Below are 18178 nucleotides of genomic sequence, written 5' to 3'. Positions count from 1 at the left end.
TGAGCCCATAACCATGCTATTGGCTGTGAGCAGTCACACTGCTTCCACAGTGCCAGCCTGATCTCCATTTACCCAGGGTAAACTGCCATCAGATGCTTCCCCATTTGACCTTACACGTAAATATTTCCCTTTATGGTAGCTGTTTATAGTACACATCTTCCGAATGTGCTGCTTTACTTGCATATCCCTAGCTCGTGATCTTGCTAGGTGAACAAATGTGTAGTAATGAATACCTTTAAATACCTAAAAATATTCTCTGAAAGTACCACACCCATAATAACATTTTCAACTTTTGATTCCATAGCCAGTTTTTTTCCCTGTATCCTGATACCGTTGTTTATTATCAGCCTTATTTTCTTTTAGTGTTCTCTGCGCACTTGGATGCGAGCTTTCTGTTAGTTTTCCATAGCATGGTTGAAGGTGGTGCTAACTTTACCTTGTGGGAGTAGAACTCGACTTTTGACCTGTTGTCCTAGCTAATGACAGTGCTTATAAGAACTCTGAAAGCATCTATCTCATTATTTTGTAGTTGGGTGCTTATTCTTAGGTATATACTGTCTATTTTATATCCAGGTCAAAGCCCAGATATGTGGAAAAGTTAATTTTTGATTTTTGTCACAAGAAGTGCTTCTGTTCTGTGCTGCTCGAAGCTGAGGTTACTGGTTTACAGGTTATTTAGGCTAAAGACTCACCTTTTTATTTTAATTATTCATTAAGAAGATAAAGTCAGATGATAAAAGATTGAATTGGAAGTAATCTACCTATAGATTTCCTTCCTGAATGTTGAAACCGTTTGTCAGTAAGACACCTTCTAAGGGAACTGCCTTAGCAGCATCTGTAGCGGTTGACTCTCCAGTCTGTTCAAACCCTTTCTTAGGCATTGTGTTTCTCATGGGTTCATGTGCAGAGCAATAAAAGCTGCTTTTGTCTGACTTCTGTGTGGTTCTTTCCTGAATTTTTCTGTCATAATCATACAGAGTGCATACTTTAACCTACCTTTAATTATCTTAAGCTGGTTTTCAGCTTATTTATTCAGTTTTTCTAGTACTTAGGAGACTAGAAGATTCAAAGATAAGAATTCTTTTGTTTTACTAGTCTGTCTCCTGAGTGCTGGGGCTATAGGTAGGTGCCTCCATGTACAGCTCAGTACAGAGAACACTTAGGTTTGATTTAAAGAGTTGTAAAGTAAGTCTGCAGAGGGTGAATGGCTTGCTTACCTGTAGTTTCAAATGCCCATTTGGCTTCCTATCTTTTAATCTAAAATTTGGCTGAGAGTGTAGTTGAGTGATTATGTCTTGCCTAGCTTAACACAACAATAATACTGTAAATTTTAAGCACAAAAATTTCAAGTCTCATAATGAAAAAGGTTTTACATATTACAATGAGAACCTGAAAGGATAATGTGGTATCAGATCTTAGTATAGACAGTATATTGGCTAATTTGGAACCTTTGGATAGTTACTTAAAGGAAACCTTCAGACCACCTCATTTGTGTGCTTGAGAAACCAACAATTATTTCATCCTATAATTGTCCTTTTTTATTCAAATTACACTAGCGAATTCTTTAGGTTTAGCTTGGGGCTTGATTTCTGTTTATCATTTCTCTGAGGGCTTGGTCAGTAGTAACACCGGGACATTGGCATCTAGGGGACAAATCTAAAGAAGAGTCCAAACTTCAAAGTTTTAAGGAGCAGTTTATTTCTTTGTTAAAACCAGAATTTACTGACTTTTAGGGCAAGGGTTACTCATTTGGTCAGCATTAGAAGTGGTAATTACGGCAAATGCTGGGTGGTCTGTTAACCCCTGAAGTGCCTGTGTACACTTCCTTCCTGGCCTTATAACAGCCCGTTCAGCATTCCTCCACAGCAGCAAGGCAGCAAGTCGTGACTTTTCAGATGCCGACACTTCTCGTGAAAGTTGGGTCTAGAAGACTGAGTGCCCTTGGGTGGTAGTGATTGCTCTCAGAGAAGTGTTGCTGGGATGGTTTCCTTTGGCGCCACCTACAAGATGAATGTGAGAGCTCAGGAATGCAGGTCAATATTGTAACTGCATGTTTCAGTCAGTCACTACTGTGTAAAATGCCTCGGAGGTTTGCAGGGTGAGGCCACACCCTTCCACTTTAAGTTGGCTTCTCCTTGTTTGTAGCTGGCTTTAGTTCTTCCTCCTCTAGCACTAAGCATTCTGAAGGTTTCATTTATTGCCCCGTGTCAGATAAAACATGGTGATGAGGTTTGTAGTGATGTGGTTCCCATTCATCCTGAAAAATGGAAACACACACACACACACACACACACACACACACACGCATGCGCGCAGTGCTGACCCAAGACCCAAGGGCAAGGGAAAGGTAGCTTGGCTTCTGAACCTATGAGTATAACTAACTTGTTACCTAGTCTGTCTTGCCCACTGACTTTTTGTGTCCACCTTAGTGTCCCTTGCCTTTATTCCACTCTCGAGGCTCATTTCCTATTCCCCATGGTCTTGAGGTGAGCTCATTTCCTTAGTTCGCTCCAGTCTCTCTCCCTTCCTTGCCACTGGAGAGTCCGCTTTTTATCCTGAACAGGGGAAGTCAGGTCAGATCACAGGCTCCTCTGCTGTTTGTTCTTGCTCGCTTACATGTGAACTGTTCATGAGGGACCAGGGGCTGCCTGCTGTCCTGACGGGAATTTCTTCCATTATTGTGCATTAACTTTGGATTCTTACACAGAGTTAGTTCACGTGTATCTGTGCTGTGCCCTTACTGTTCTCTTTGGGGACGGTCTACCAGCTTTATCAGCCTAGTAAGCTCTACCACCCTTCATATTTTAACTGTGTCCTGTTTTCTGCTCTCCTCAGAAACGATTCCTTAAATAGTCAACCCCACTGTCTGTAATGATAATCTGTATTATGCCATTTGTTGAGATTGGGTACAAACAAGTTTCTTGAGGATACACTCACCAGCTCACCTGAAACACAGACAGTCCTGGCTGGATAACTGTTGGATGGATCAACATATTAGTGAATGAATGACCGATCCTCATTGGCCCGGAACAATCTAGTTTGTTAAATATAATACAAGTTAAAAAATAAACTGGGCCTGGGTGCCAAGCATGGTGCCACATACCTTTAATCCTATCACCCAGGAAGCAGAGACAGAGATCTCTGAGTTCATGGCCAGCCTGGTTTTCAGAATAAGTTCCAGGACAGCTAGAGCTACACAGAGAAAGCCTGCCTTGAGAAAACAAACAAACAAACTGGACTTGGGCTGGGCATAGAGTGACACACACCTTTAATTCCAGCACTTGGGAGGCAGAGGCAGGCGGAGCTCTGTGAGTTCAAGGCCAGCCTGGTATACATAGTAAGTCCCAAGACAGCCAGAGCTGCATAGTGAGACAGTCTCAGAAAGCCCCCCAAAGAAATAAACAAGCTGAGCTTGATGTGACAGACTGCCATACTCTTTTCAAGTGTGGTGTAAACTTTATTCTTCCTTCTTGGACTGGGAGATGTGAGTCGCCATGTTGATGTCTGCTGTCTTTTGCTGTGCACCTACGCTGTGTGATTCTGGTTTCTACTAAATGAGGTCACTTGCTTCCTTTCAGTTGAGTACTGAATACTTCAGGCAGCTGGGGGGTTGTGGCTCATTGTGGCAGTAGTGTACTTCCTGGGGCTGTGACGGAGGGGCTGTGCAGTTGCTGTAAGATCACGGAGTGAGGCTGCTGGGTAACTATTTCAGGAGCTGTAAGGCAATGCACCTCACTGAAGCAGGTTAAGTACTTGTAGGAGATGTCGTCACATCCTAAATGCCACTGTCACAGTGGCATGGTTCTGTCACATGTACTATTAAACACTGAAATGTGGCCAGTCTGAGCCGGAATATGAAGGTACTGAAAACTACACAGCTGCTTTGTGAGACCCAGTACCCAGCCCCCAGATATAAGTAGCTCAGTAGCAATTGTCTACTCTCTTACACGTTGCAGCAATGGTATCTCGGTGTGCTGGGTAAAATAAAAGTGACACTAAAATTTATTATTTAAATACAGCTATCAGAACATTTTAAAGTACCTGCATGACGCATTGGCAGCCCTCGCTGTGACGTATCTTACTAGTTTTGCAAGGCATTCTGAGGTTGGCTCGTCTCGCCAACCTTGTCTGGTCCTCACTAACCAGTTCACACTAAGGATTCATAACTACTTTGAACATGGTTTGGAATCTATTGAGGTTTACATCTATTTTTTTTTTTTAAATTTAAGTGATTGTTAAAAGTTGAAAATTTTGATAGTTAATATTGTAAATTTGGGGGAGAAATAGTACATGAAATTAAGCAGGTCCTCCCCATCTGGATGTGTGTGCACACACACGTGTGTTGGCGTGTGCTCATCCATATGTGCATACATGTACTCTGTAGTGCTGAAGGACAAAGCCAGTCTCGCATGCTCATGTTACTAACAGGTCTTTACTACCGGGGAAGTAATGATTTCAGAAGCATCCAGTGTAGACCAGGGGTGAGTGTTATTAGTGATATGAGACTGAGTGTTCTTTTCCAGCCTGTCTCCGGGCTGTCTCACTGGTATGCATCATTTACTCTCTTTTCAGGATTGAATATGATGCATATCGCACTGATTTGGAAGAGTTGAACCTTGGACCACGCGATGCCAACACTCTGCCAAAAATTGAGCAGTCCCAGCATCTGTTCCAAATACATAAGGAGAAATATGATAAAATGCGCAGTGATGTTTCTGTCAAATTGAAATTTCTTGAAGAAAATAAGGTAAATTTATTCTTTGCTTTCTGACAGCTTTCCATGAAGTTTTAAACAGTCCCTTAAAACAGAAATTTGTAGAAATTATTTGTTTCTAATAACTTTTTCGTGACAGTTGCATGAAGGAATTTTGTTTATAATCAGCTTGAGTTGTATTGGTGTCTGAGGCATACTTACTTTCTGTTGTAAGACTCGTCAGCCGTGCTCTCTCATACTCTTATATCTAACAGCCTGTGAGGTAAAAGATACCTATGTTCAACTTTGACATTCAGATTTATGTTGGAAGCGAGTACGTTAAATAGTTAAATAATGGAGTTTTTGCGAGGCTTGGTGGCCCATACCTGTAATCCCAGCATTAGGAGACAGAGGCTGGTCCTGGTTTGCTTTGTGCTCGTTCTCCTTGGGTGCTAGGGATTGCCTCCAAACCCTGAGTGTGGTAGGTAAGTGGTCTGCCCCTGAGCCGCGCCCTCAGCCCGTGAGCTTCCCTTGCGTAAAGTGCCTGTCCCTGTTTGGCTGTCTTCTCGGTTTCACCTGATAGATTGTAGCTGTAAGTAGCAAGCGTGTCCAGCCGAATGTCGCGCCGCCCTGTGGGTGTGGGTCTCTCACGGACATAGTTCCTCTCTCTGTGCTGTTCGCACCCTCTCAAGTATGGCGGACCTTCCACCATGCTTGCTTCCAGCTCTGCTGTGCAGTCAGTCAGTTACTGTGGCACACACCTCAGAGAACCTGTCTATAAAGTGAAAAGATTGCTTGGCGCATGGCTGCACAAGTCTCAGTAATGTAGTGTATCCCAACAGGAGTGTGTGGCAGACAAAACTACCCCATGGCAGCCAGGGTGACCCTGCTTCCTCACGAGGCTTCACAGCTTCTCTTTGTCTTCCTTTGCTTGTGTAGGCTTAGTTTTTCTTCCTAACTCTGCTTTGTTGTTGCTGTTGTTTTGAGACAAAGGCTCACAGTAGCCCAGGCTGTCCTAGAACTTGCTAAATAGACCAGGCTAGCCTCAGATTCAGAGAGATTGGCCTGCCTCTGTGAGACAGGTTTTGGTATATAGAAAAGGGCTGGCCTTGTATTCATAATCTGCTCTGCTCCTGAGTTTTTAGCAGGTTTATGCCCCATGCCTGGCCTTAGACCCCACTTAAAGATTCCAGTACCTCGCAGTAGAGCCATATGCTGGCAACCAGTCTTTTAACGCTTGGTCCTTTGTAGGCATTAAAGATTTAAACTGTAACAATTACTTTCCTTTATTTCTCCCAGAAAACTAATATTTATATTCTCACACATGACATCAAAGGGTTATATTAATTATTATTTTCTTGTTTCCTTAGAAACTCAAAGCTACCATAACATCTGCAGTATAGTATATTTCTTTGGGATCTACCAAGTCTAGAAATGTTATCTCATTTAAAAAAGAAACTGTGGATGAAAATCCTTACCTGGAAATAATACAGTAGCAGAAAAAGAAGCCTAAGTAGATTATGAGACAGAATGCCCAGCATGATCTGGCAGCACAGTCTTTAAAGCATTCATTAGCTGAGGTCCACAGCTTATGTCCATTTCAGTGTCAGAGGGAGTAGTCAGTTCCACTGTTGAGTATTTTGATGGATAGTGTCAAGTTTTAAGTATTTGTTGGCATTGTCACTGTCTGCTAGAACACATAAAAGAGATGTGCTCTGTAGCAGTATGCATGTTGATGTCTTCACAGACAGCCACGTCATCTCTAAATTTTAAATGTCAGGCGGCTCTTATTAAACAGCTTTATCTTGTAAGCACTGAAATCATTTTCACATTGGGAGTGACAGAAAGAAAGTGTCATTTAGGTGCCCAGTCAGGTGTCCACCTGAAAAGAATAGACAGGCTAGATGTGCTAAGTATGCGCCTTAATCCCAGCACTGGAGAAGCAGGATCAGGAAGACCTGCGAGTCCCAGGCCATGATCTATGGAGCAGGATCCTGCCAACACTGTGGAGAGACCATGTCTCAGAGATTAGTTAATAAAATAAAGTAGATGTTTGCCAAGTGGAATGCTAAAGAGCTTGAGCCCAGCTGTTGCAAAGGGACATTTCTGTGGCAGCATGGTAGGGACTGGGGACCAGGTGGGATAAGGGTGCAGATGGCTCTTCTGTTTAAACCAGTGTTCAGCCTGAAGTAAGGATGGAATATTGAAGGAAGCTGACCACGGAATGTTCAGAGTTGGCTTCCGTGGTAAACCTGTGGGCATTACTGGAGAATAATGACATTGTGTCTATTTTTTTTTTTTCAAGACAGGGTTTCTCTCCGTAGTCTTGGTGTCTTTTCTTTTTTACTGTAATATATTTAGACTATCCCTGTTCTCATGGATTTTGTGACATTATTGTCTTAGTCTTTGGGGGCTGCTAGAACAAATACCATAGATATATATCATAAACAAAAATAGGTTTCTTATGTCTCTAGAGACTTGGAGGTCTGAGGTGAAGACACAAGCAGACTTGTTGACTGGGGAGAACCTGCCTCATGACTCTTGCTGGGCCTTTACCCAGTGGGCAGAGGAACAGATCTAAGGCCTCTTTTAGAATCCATTCTAATCCATCCAACCTCAGACTCAGAATAACTGATTAAATAAAAAACACATAATATAAAAACAAAGTTACTTTTATATATTACTTCAAGATAGATTCAAAGTCCAGTCCAGTCTATCTTTCTCTGACCCCCACCATGTTTTTAGTCATATAAACTAATGAAACAAACCTGTACTTCTTGGTTATAACTAATTAACATTGTCTTAAGGTAAAAGTCATTTTATCTTTCTTTTTTTTTTTTTCCCAGAGCTGAGGACCGAATCTGGGCCTTGCGCTTGCTAGGCAAGCGCTCTACCACTGAGCTAAATCCCCAACCCCATTTTATCTTTCTTAAAAACAAATAAACTCCTACCTCTGGAGTGCTGAGATATTTGGCATGTGCCACACGCCCAGGTTTGTGTGGTACTGAGGATTGAACCTGGAATTTTGTGCATTTTGGACAAGCACTCTAAAAGTATACATTCTTGGAATATTTTTCTTATTGCCAAAAGAAAGAACTTGAGCTTGTTAGTGTCTTAGCACATCCCTGCCAGAGATGAGCTGTAGAAGTGTTTCTATAGCTGCGGTATGAACACTTGGTGTGATCACTCACGTGGTTGGGGGAGATTAAGTAGTAGAGCTGAACGAATCTGGCTTGGTTCTGAATGAAAGTAATCAAGTTAAGATTCCTGACTACTATAGACAGCAAGGATGTGATGCTGAGCACACAGCAACTATCAACAGTGTCCAGTTGTAATCTACCTACATTTGGACCCTGTGAACACCCCTTATTCATGTACCTTTACTTTCTGGGCACATTTCAGCATGGAATTTGTAATTTTGTGCTGCTATTATTCTTTGCTTTTCACTGATGCTGCCCAAATACAGTATTCCAGATACTGAAAACATCCAGTAAAGGCAAAGCAATTTCTTAACTCAGAACTTACGGTCTAGTATATAGTTAGAGACAGCCTAGTCCCAGCACACATATGCACAGTGTCTGCGTGAATATGTGTGCAGATACATGTATATGTGTATGTGTGCACACACATTTAAATCTGAGGTGCCTATTTAACATATGAAGGCGGACCTGGCTGCCAGGTTCTTTCTGCAGCTCTCAGTCCCTGCCTGTTAGAGGTTTCTTCTGGCTGGCGTAACACCCCCACCCCCAACCCTGAGCTCTTCAGTGGAGGGGACTGGGCTACTCTTCCCTCTATAACCCAACCATTTGGGTTTGTACCTTTGGCCCTCCCAGCTGCTGCACCTGGTTCTCTCCCCCTCCTCTCACATGACTGGGGTCAGATACATTCTCGACTCTGCCAGAGGTCCCTGCCTCTGGCTATGCTTTTCCACATGTCTGTAATAAACTTCTCCTCCACCATACCTAGAAACAGCCATATTTTCAGTTTTTTTCCTTTTTATTCTTTTTTTTTCCGTTCACCAGTAAGACAGAATATGCAGTACTGTCTTTGTTAATTTACCTTGTTTTACTTAAGCTAAGAATTCTGGTTTTTCATCCATTTTCCTAGAATATTATGATTTTTTAACAGCGGAATAAAATTCCACTGTATATAGATAGCACACTTTCTTTACTGTCTGTTGACGCGCACTAGGTGCTTCTATTTCTTAGCTGTCATCAGTGGTGAAGCAATGTGTTTGCATATGCAGCTATCTCTAGTAAGTTTTACTGTCTTACAGTACTTGTAACGCTTTCTTGGAAGCCTCCTGAGCCCCCTCCAGGAGGGAGTTTTCTGTTCTGGAGGATAGAGCTAGATAGACTTCAGCCCTTTCTCAGCCTCTTCTTTTCATTCTGTGTCTCTTCTTCTGCAGAGTTTTCTCAGCTGCGGGGAAGGTGTGAGCTACATATGTATACTTATTTTCTTCTTCTTTGACTCTCCATAAGAACTACAGCCCACCGCAAAGGGAAGCTGCTGACAAAAGCGTAGGCGCAAGTGTTTAGAGGAGGTGATGGGCGGTGGGTCCATGTGACACGAAACCAGGAGTCGATGGGAGGACAGCGGGGACCACCCTGCTGCAGCATCTTCCGTAAAGGGTTAGCTGAATAAACGTAGAGTATTTTACAGCTATAAGAAACAAAGACCCCAGAACATACTCTTACACGAAAAGACCTAAGTGTAAATAGCATTGTTTTCGGTATCTTCAGCTATCCTGTGTAGTTAGACTGACCTCAAATTCATGGATTATAGGTGCGCACCATCGCACGGCCTGGTGCCCTGACTTATATAAGAAGGGGAGAGGGTGAAGAACGGGCAGTCATGTTTTATTTGTTTACATAAAGGGAAGCTAGAAATAGTGATGAAATCAGCTATAAGGGAGAAAATATGGATGGAAACAGGAGTGAAAGGATACATTTTTTTGGTGTTTTGTCTGTTTGGTTTTGGTGGCAGTAGTGAGGGTTGAGATAGGATTTCTCTTCATAACCATGGCTGTTCTGGAACTCACTCTGTATAGCAGACTAGGCTTGAATTCAGAGCTCCACCGGCCTCTGCCTCCCAAGTGTTGGGATTAAAGGTGTGCATCACCACACCCCGACACATTAAAATTTTAATCCCTATAAATGCTCTGCCTAAGCCGGTGTAGCAGAGACCTCAGCTGCTCAAGAGTCTGAAGCAGAAGGATCTAAGGAAGTTTTAGATCAGCATGGACAGTATGGTGACACGAAGAGATTCCACCTAAAAAGCCACAGAAGCGAAGAGCACCTCCTGTTAAAAAGCAGGTACTGGAGGTGTTTGGTGTTTCAGCAGGTAGATACTTGACACCAAGCCCCATGACCTAAGTTTAGTCCTGGAGACCCACATGGTGGAAGGAGAGAACTCCCTTGCAAGCTTGTCCTTAGACCGTTACATGTGCGTTATGGTATGTGTTTGCATGCACAAATAGGTGTTCAAATAAAATAAATTTACTTCTAAGGAGAAAGAAAAATATGTACGACTAGAAAGTCTTTAAAATAACATGCCTCACCGTTTCTCCAAAGTATGTCTGAAAATAGGATTCTTTTTCCAAATGCAGCCAGAGCCTGTCATTTCCTGCTTTGCTTAAAGATCTGGTGATCAGTTGTATGCTGGGAATGGAGAGTGAGCTGACGGAAGCACGTGAACTACCTCCCATCGTGCGTAAAGACAGAGCGTTTGCACTGATCTCTCATCTGTTAGTGGGCAAATGTTCCCAGCTAGCGGGTAGATGCCTTCCACATTGCTGTTTTTCCTTCTAAACCCAAGCAGAGGGGAAGCGTTTGTGGTTGTGGTATTGCCTCCTTGTCTCTGCAGAAATCAGACAAAAATTGTCTGTAAGCCATTAGCAAAAACAACTGAACTGTGGGTTGATTTTGAAATTAGACTTATCCAAGTCTTATTACCAACCACCACTTAGAGCAGTTTGCAGAAAATGAGTAGGGAAGAGAGCAAGTTGTGGCTGGGACAATACCAGGCTGAGCAGGTTTTCTAAGGACATATTTTTGTTTGGTTGGTTTGACGATTTGGGGTTTGAGTTTTTGAGACACTGTCTCATGTAGCCTGCACTGAACTCACAGTATAGCTGAGGGTGACTTTGAGTTTCTCATCCTCCTGCCTTCGCCCCTCAAATGCTAGGCCTTCACGGGCATATGTGTCTCCTGGTCTTTCTTGGTTAGAAGGAGCCAACATCTGTGCAGGGTGGGACTGGAGTTTCAGGCTTCTGTTGGAAATGCTGGAGGAGCAGCTTACAAAAACACTTCGCAGCATGGTGCTGTGCTGCGCCTGTTCTGTAGGTGGCTGCTGTCAGCACCTCCTGAGTGGGTCTGCCAGGTTTGGTGGCTTGATTGAAGTGGTCAGTGTGTAAGTTGAATGGGACACTACCATCCTTGACTAAGTCTTCGAGGTTATTGTCTCTTGGGATGGTTACCACTGGTGAAGGTTTCAGAGAATCTCATGACGTAGCATCATTTGATATAACTTTGCTTCTTGTGAGCTTCCTGTGTTCTTCTCATGACTTGGCACTTTTGTTTGGGAATGCGTGCCTGTCCGGACTTGTCTTTCCTTTATTGTGGGTGCTCAAAAAAATTACTTGATTTTTAAAAAAGTCTTAATCTTAAAAAAAAATAATAATAATAATAATTCTGGTTTTCTGTCCTCTTAAATCCTGATTTTCTCTCTCTCTCTCTCTCTCTCTCTCTCTTTTTTTTTTTTTATTTTTTTTTTTTTTTTTTTTTTTTTTTTTTTTTTTTTTTTTTTTTTTTTTTTTTTTTTTTTTTTGTGGAACTGAACAGTGAGCCCTAGGCCTTATATACATCCTAAGCAAGCACTCTATGGCTGAGCGTTGCATAGCCCTTCCTTCTTAAAGTTTAGATTATTACTGTTTGCAGTTTTTCTTTTAAAGTAAATGAGATTAGAATTTCATAATTTATGAGACTTTAGGTTAATAGTTTTCTTAAAAGTTAGTTTTTCATGATGTTATAATATATTGCTATTCAAGAAAACAGTTTTATGAGTAGAATGGTGAATGTTTTCAGTCAGCTCCATATTGCCTAGAGTCCAGCTGCCAGGAGGCACAGGCTTCCTGCTCTCCCGTGACTGTCCATCACTCTTGACTCTGTTTGCTACTATCCCAATAAACTGTGCTTCCTGATAGAGAACTCCAGTGAGTTACATCCCTTGACACCTGCTGGACCCCCAACACACACCTTCTCCCAGTGGATTCAGGAGCACCTGAAGGGACAGAGCTAAATCTGAACAGGAGGTCAGAACTGGAGTAGTGATGGGAGAGGGTTTCTGTTCACTGCTTCCTGATCGTTTCTGCGAAATGGCTGCTGCAGCCTGTCTCTGGACCTTTGTGGACCCAGTCTCAAGCCCATGGTTGTCAAACTCTTGTAGCAGGCTGCTGCGGCTACATCCCCCAACTCCTTTTGAAAATTAACTTCCAGAGCTCAGGTGCTCATGTGAACGACTTACAGCTCATGTTGTGCTCCGCACCTGCCCCTCCCCACATCACCAGGCCCAGTTAAAGCACTCTGTGTTGTGTTCTTACTGCTGCTGGTTTTAATTACCCTTAGAGAAATAAGCATGGATGAGGCTATGAAATGCCAAGTGTCTAGTCAGTCAGTGGACACTGCTCTGTGGCTAGCCTGTAAATGGAGGACACTTGTTACAAGGATTTTGTGTATTCTATTTCTGTCTGTGTAACACACAGTTTTGATGTTTCAGAGTGTTTATCTCTAGCGGCCGTGGGATCTGGGAGAATGGTGCTGATAAATGAGGCGGACTAAAGTCTCATGCAGTAGCCAATTTATTCATAGCTTCTGACAGTTTTTACTCTGGGGGTTAAGAGGAGTCACTGAGTAAAGTGTCTAATTACAAGGGAGGGCCACGTGTGACAGAGAAGCTGCACTTGAAGGATGAGCCACATGCAGCAAAAACGTATGTCCGTATGCCACAGAGGCATATGGATAAATAACAGTAGCCAGTTGTAATGAATAGCTTGAAGTAAGCTCACTCCTGTCTGCTATACCTGGGAGGGGCATGAAAGCAGAATCCAACAACAATTCCATGTTCCTGAAAGAACTGAGCTCACAAGACTTTTGTCTTGGTTTCTTGGAGTTTTCTCACAATCACACAGAATTCTCATACAACTCCATTCTTGGACCTTGTTCCAACAAGAGAGGGTTAGTGACTGGCCTCAAGTCCCACAGCTAGACTGGAATCAAAGCTCTTTGCCAGCCCCAGAGCCCTGCCTTCAGTTAAGCAGGGCTACAGTGCTGGTCAGGGTCCAGGTTTTAAAGGAGCAGTGGGAGAGTATCCCGTAGTAATGTGTGTGACAGTGGGAGACAACCCCGGGAGACAGAGTCTGTGTGAGCACATCTGAGCAGAGCAGTGGGGGGGGGGGACTCCCAGGGAGGTTGGAGTGTAGAAGGCAGCGGGCAGTTGTTCCTAAGGAGAGAAAACCTCTGCGCTGAGGGTTTTGTTTGTTGTTTGAGGTGTGTTCTAACCCTGTGGTCCAGGCTGGCCTCAAAACGGTGAGCTCTTGAGAGCGTGTGGCACAGCTGGAGAAGCTGCACCTGCAGATGGCCAAGCAGCGCAGAGAGCTGTGTGCTGTGTGTACTGGAGATCAGTGAGGCAGTGCCTCGCCCTCCAACACCGTTCCTGAGACGTTTAGCTTTAGCCTTGTGCTCATCTGATTTGCTGACGCTAATCCCAGTGAGCATGAAATTGAGGTTTTCTCCTGGGTCCTCACTGGACCATCTTGTCTTGTGTTCCCTCCCTTCTCCGTGCCACCCGTGTCTCTTTATAGTGTTTTTCTGTGCTCTGATAGGCCTTGAACGAATGGTGTGATGTTTCAGGAGCCTAGTGGAGAGCCAAGGGGGTCCGACTCATCTTCCTTTTCTTCTGCTATCTTCCTGGAAAGATCAGTTGACAGACGAGGGAAACACAAAATGTTGATTTTGAAATGCCAAGTGGGGGAAAAGTTACTACTTGATGTCCGCATACAGGATGACTGGTTGTCCCCTTTCTGCATATGCTTTAGCTAGCCTCTTGCTCCAGGATTTGGCTGTTTAATGTAACTACTATTTCCCACACTTACGCGGACAGCAAGTGATAACTTTGAAGTGTCTCACAGTGTGACCATATTTTTAACTGGGTGATACCTACTGTTAAATAAGTTCTCTGACATAAGATGTGTGTAAGGCTGAAGGCTCGGCTCACAGGTTGAACAGCTGCCTAGCGTGCCTGAGGCCTGTGCTTTCACAGCCTGGCTGTCTGCCAGGCAGGGCTCACCTGTGGACTGCCAGTGGTAACCGCATGGTGCTGCTGTTCCTCTCTGGGCTGCTCTTGAGGGAAGCCTGGTTCATCTCTGCCTTTAACAGTCAATGTTATGTGGGATGTTTAGGGCACTTCGCAGCTGTGTAGGATGGCATTGTGTAGATCTGATCTGGCTTGTTCCTGGGAAGGTCTTCATGAAAGTTCTGTGTCGTTGAGCACACAGTGGTTTAGTGTATTTCATCTCAAAAGCTTTAAAAGTTTCAAAATCTTGTCAAATTTGTTCTTTTTTTTTTTCTTGTAATAGTTACCCATTTTGCTCTTGTTTTTAAGCTTCTGCTTTTGTTGTTTTATATCCCTTTAACCAAGTTTTTTTCTAAATATACCAGTAGTTCAGGAAGGTTTTTGTTTTTGTTTTCTCCGCTTTGTATGTGCAGAAAGACCTAAGAAAGCTTAATGTTAAGTCCAGAGACGTAGTTTCGGGACAGACAGACAGAGTGCTTGCTTGGTGTACACAGCCCCAGGCCCACGCCCAGTGTGCGTGCGCACGTGCGGGGCACCCCCCCCCCCCCCCGCCACAGGTTTAATATCTCCTTAAACTTGAGAAAGCTACTCTTGTGTTTTCCTCAACCGTGTGCTGGATCCCCACCCCAGCTCTGCTGCTCTGTGTGAGTGCATCTGCCACGAGTGTTGCAAGTTTTGGCTTAGAAGTTTTCTGAACCGTTCATTGTCTTGTGAATGCTGGCAGGACACACCAGGTGAAAGAGCACACAGCCACCTAGGAGTGTGACATTTCTCACAGGCCAGTCTGTCTTCAGGAGGTCTGGCCTTAGGCATTTCTTGACTTTTTGAGCTGAGAAGGTTTTCTTTTTCTTTTATTTATAAGATTCTTCAAGGGGCTGGGAGCATGAACACTTGCCTCAAAACCCTTAAGACTTTGGGTTCAGTCCTCTGTGCCCTGCCCCAAAGAAACAGGTTAAGTAAAATAATATAAAATTTATTTAATAAATTTACTTAATGCAATGTTAAGTGAAATAATACTTCTGTGTAGTGTTGAAATTTGTTGTATGATTATGGTGCAGACACTGTAATATCCCATGTCGACACCATCTCCTAGTATCTGCTTGGACCAGAGTATTTTGGATTTCAGATTTTCTTGTTTTTGGAATATTTGCATATATGTACTGATTGTTATGATGAAGGAACCCAGTTCTAAATGCAGAATTTACCTAAATATATACCTTTATACATGCAGTCTGAAAGTGAGTCCATGTGCCTTTTTCAGTGGCCCTGCATTTGGATCACACATGAGGTCCAGCATGGACTTTCCACTTGTCATAATCAACATCTAAAATGTGGGTTCTATAGTGTTCAGGATTTTTTTTTCGAATTCTGTTGTTTAACCTTTAGTAAGATTTTACAAATGTTAATTATTGAACATTGTTTTGCACCTTCTATTCTAATACTACTTATTTATTATTTTTCCTTGATAATGGCTTCTCTCTGTGTGCATGGGGTGGGGTGCTGTCCTACATGCATGCAAAGGCCTTGTGTCCTGTTGTCTGCTCTCACCTCACTCCTGAAGACAAGATCACTCTCACAGAACGTGGAGCAAGGCTGGACCCAGCACACCCAGTGACCCTGCTGCCCCGCTCCCCACAGGACTGCACTGACGTGCGCATGCGGCCATGCGGCCATGCGCAGGCTTCTCTCCTTTCTCTAATACGGTGCTAAGGTTTGGGGTGCAGGTCTTCTGGCTTGCGTGGCTAGTGTTCTTGCCACTGAGCTGTCTTCATGGCTCAACTGTTCTTTATTTAATAACTAGAACAGTGTGGAATGTGTCAGACACAGCAGGACAGGGTCCATCCTATGATTGCGTAATAATGCAGATAAGCTAGCAATAAACAGACAAACTACCTATCCTGTTTTTAAATCAGTAAGTGTAGAGGATTTACTTTGATATTGATGTTGTGGGTAGTTAAACGAGGTAATGTTTTTATTTAAATTTGTGTCTGGTTTTTAAGACATTGCTACCCAAACTAAACATGTGTCAAAGTTTTAATCCTTAGTCTTGACAGAAAAATGAATCACCTGTTTCGGCATAAAATAAAGTTAAAACTGTGCTGGAGGGAAAAGTGCCTTGTGCTGTAAAGTGAGGACGGAAGCTTACACTTTATTTACATTTGGAAGGCTTTTGCTTTGTGATGTTTTTCCATTGCCACTTCAAAGCTTTGCACCATCAGTTGTCTTCAGCAAGGTTAGCCCAAAGTGCTTTCTTTAGGTCGCTTTTACACATCAGCCTCCTCTTGCTGGAGACTGTTTTGGTGACTGTGGTATCATGTTGTTCTGTTGTGAAAACACAACCAGAATTCAGTCCTAAACAGCGTGCCTTTCTGTGGTGTTGCATGGGTTAACGTTCACTGTTGGGTGGGGGATCCTTTTAAGCACAATGGATGCCCCAGTCAGAGCTTTGTGAGCTGCAGCTCTTCAGCTGTCTCTCTCTGTTCAGTTTGTTGCCACCTCCAAGACTGGGGAAAGAAGCTTATTGTGTGACAGTTGTGGTTCAGCTAGAAAGCTGCTGATATGGTTCCCTTTTCCTGGTGCCGTTGTTACAGCTGTTTGCCGGTTCAGTCCATGAGTTAAATTCCATGCGCTTCTGTTCTCTTTCATTGAAGAGTTTTAGGAGTTAACTTTCAGGTCAGGAAATACTTGTGGCCCAAACAACAATAAAGTGACCAGTTAGACCTTCCTTGTAGAAACTGGACTTGCACAGTCAAATTAGAGTAGCCCCTTATTATGCAGTTCAGGGATCATCCAAAATAGAAATGCAGAAACATAGGCCTGTTGTAGTACTTTTGATAGCAGAGCAAGTAGACAGTTACTGTGAGCCCTTAGTAGGTCACTAGTGTGAAAGCCTTAGGCAGAGAGAGACTGTACTTTGTAGATCTTATATAAATGCAGTAAAGCAACCTGTACTCTTTTCTTCTGATTTCTTTCACAGAACACTGGGTTCTTGCAACTCAGCCGTGTTGCATGTACTCACTTAATCGTTTCTTTCTGTTGTTGAACATTACTCCATGTTATGGGAGTGCCCCAGTTCACCTAATCACTGTTGGTTGAGATTTGAGTTCTTTCTACTTTGAAGCTATCACAAGCAAATCAACGCCTGACTCTAACTAAGCCAGCCTGACTCTGAGCATTCCTGTGTAAGTCTGTGTGCATGTAGGTTTTCATTCCTCTAGGAGTAGAGTAGTTGGATTACAGGTTAATTGTATAAAATGTAAAGAAACTGACAAACTTTTCCATTTTCCATTTCCACAAACTGTGCAAGAGAAGTTTAGTCACTGTGCATCTTCACCAGTGGTGGGCTCAGAATGTTAGATTAATGTAGGTTTTCCTGATAACTAGACATGTATGATTTGTTTTTTCATGTGCTTATTTAGCCTCTCTGTATATTCTTTGGTAAAATATTTATTGTGTCTTTTGCTCACTTCCTGTAGGATCATTAACATCTTACTAAAGTATTTATATGTTCTGTAATCAAGCTCTTTACATGTTTGCCTTTCATTTGCATAAGGTAGGTGAAGGGGGGAGAGGGAGGGAGAGACAGAGAAAGTGGTTGGTTGCTGGGAATCAAGTCCAGACCTCACACCTGCTAGGAGTTGAGCTCAGAGCAGATGAGATGCAATGGAGGCAGGAAATAGATGTAGTTGTCACATCACATTTGTTTCTGCACTAGGTGTCGTATTTTAGATAATTTTACATCACTAAAATTACAGAGTTTCAGTTTGCTTGAGTATTGCTCTGGATGTGTACATGAGAATGAATTCCACAAATGAAGCCGAAAGCCTCAGGAAAGGAAACAACTTAATTTATAAATCCTTGTAACAGCTTGGGCATTCTTCAAGAAACAGTCACAGGTGTATTGTTACTTGTTGAAATGTGCTCCTGGGAGTCCACGGGGAGGCTTGGTGGTTAGTTTGTGGGGCACTTACAGAAGACGGGGGTTCAGTTCCCAGCATCCACATCAGGCAGCTTACAGTGCCTATGACTCCTGCTGCAGGGGGCCCAGAGTCATCTTCTGCCCCCTCGACCCCAAGGAGTTGGTGTACACACACACACACACACACACACACACACACACACACACACACACAC

General features: G+C 43.1%; 1 protein-coding gene across 4 annotated transcripts in view; it reads left to right on the top strand.

The window, feature by feature from the left end:
- Window positions 1-18178, top strand: part of Arfip1 (ADP ribosylation factor interacting protein 1) — a 64022-nt gene that overhangs the window by 43380 nt on the left and 2464 nt on the right. For all 4 annotated transcript variants that reach the window (XM_055596505.1, XM_055596502.1, XM_055596504.1 and 1 more), the window contains one exon: window positions 4573-4747. In XM_055596505.1, the coding sequence (XP_055452480.1) occupies window positions 4573-4747 (175 nt within the window). The remainder of the gene's footprint in view (window positions 1-4572; window positions 4748-18178) is intronic.

This window comes from Psammomys obesus, unplaced genomic scaffold, assembly GCF_907164565.1.
Source record: "Psammomys obesus unplaced genomic scaffold, mPsaObe1.curated_primary_1811, whole genome shotgun sequence".
Classification (NCBI taxonomy): Eukaryota; Metazoa; Chordata; class Mammalia; order Rodentia; family Muridae; genus Psammomys; species Psammomys obesus.
Note: the sequence above shows the minus strand (reverse complement) of the source record. Positions and strands in the feature narration are given on the sequence as shown.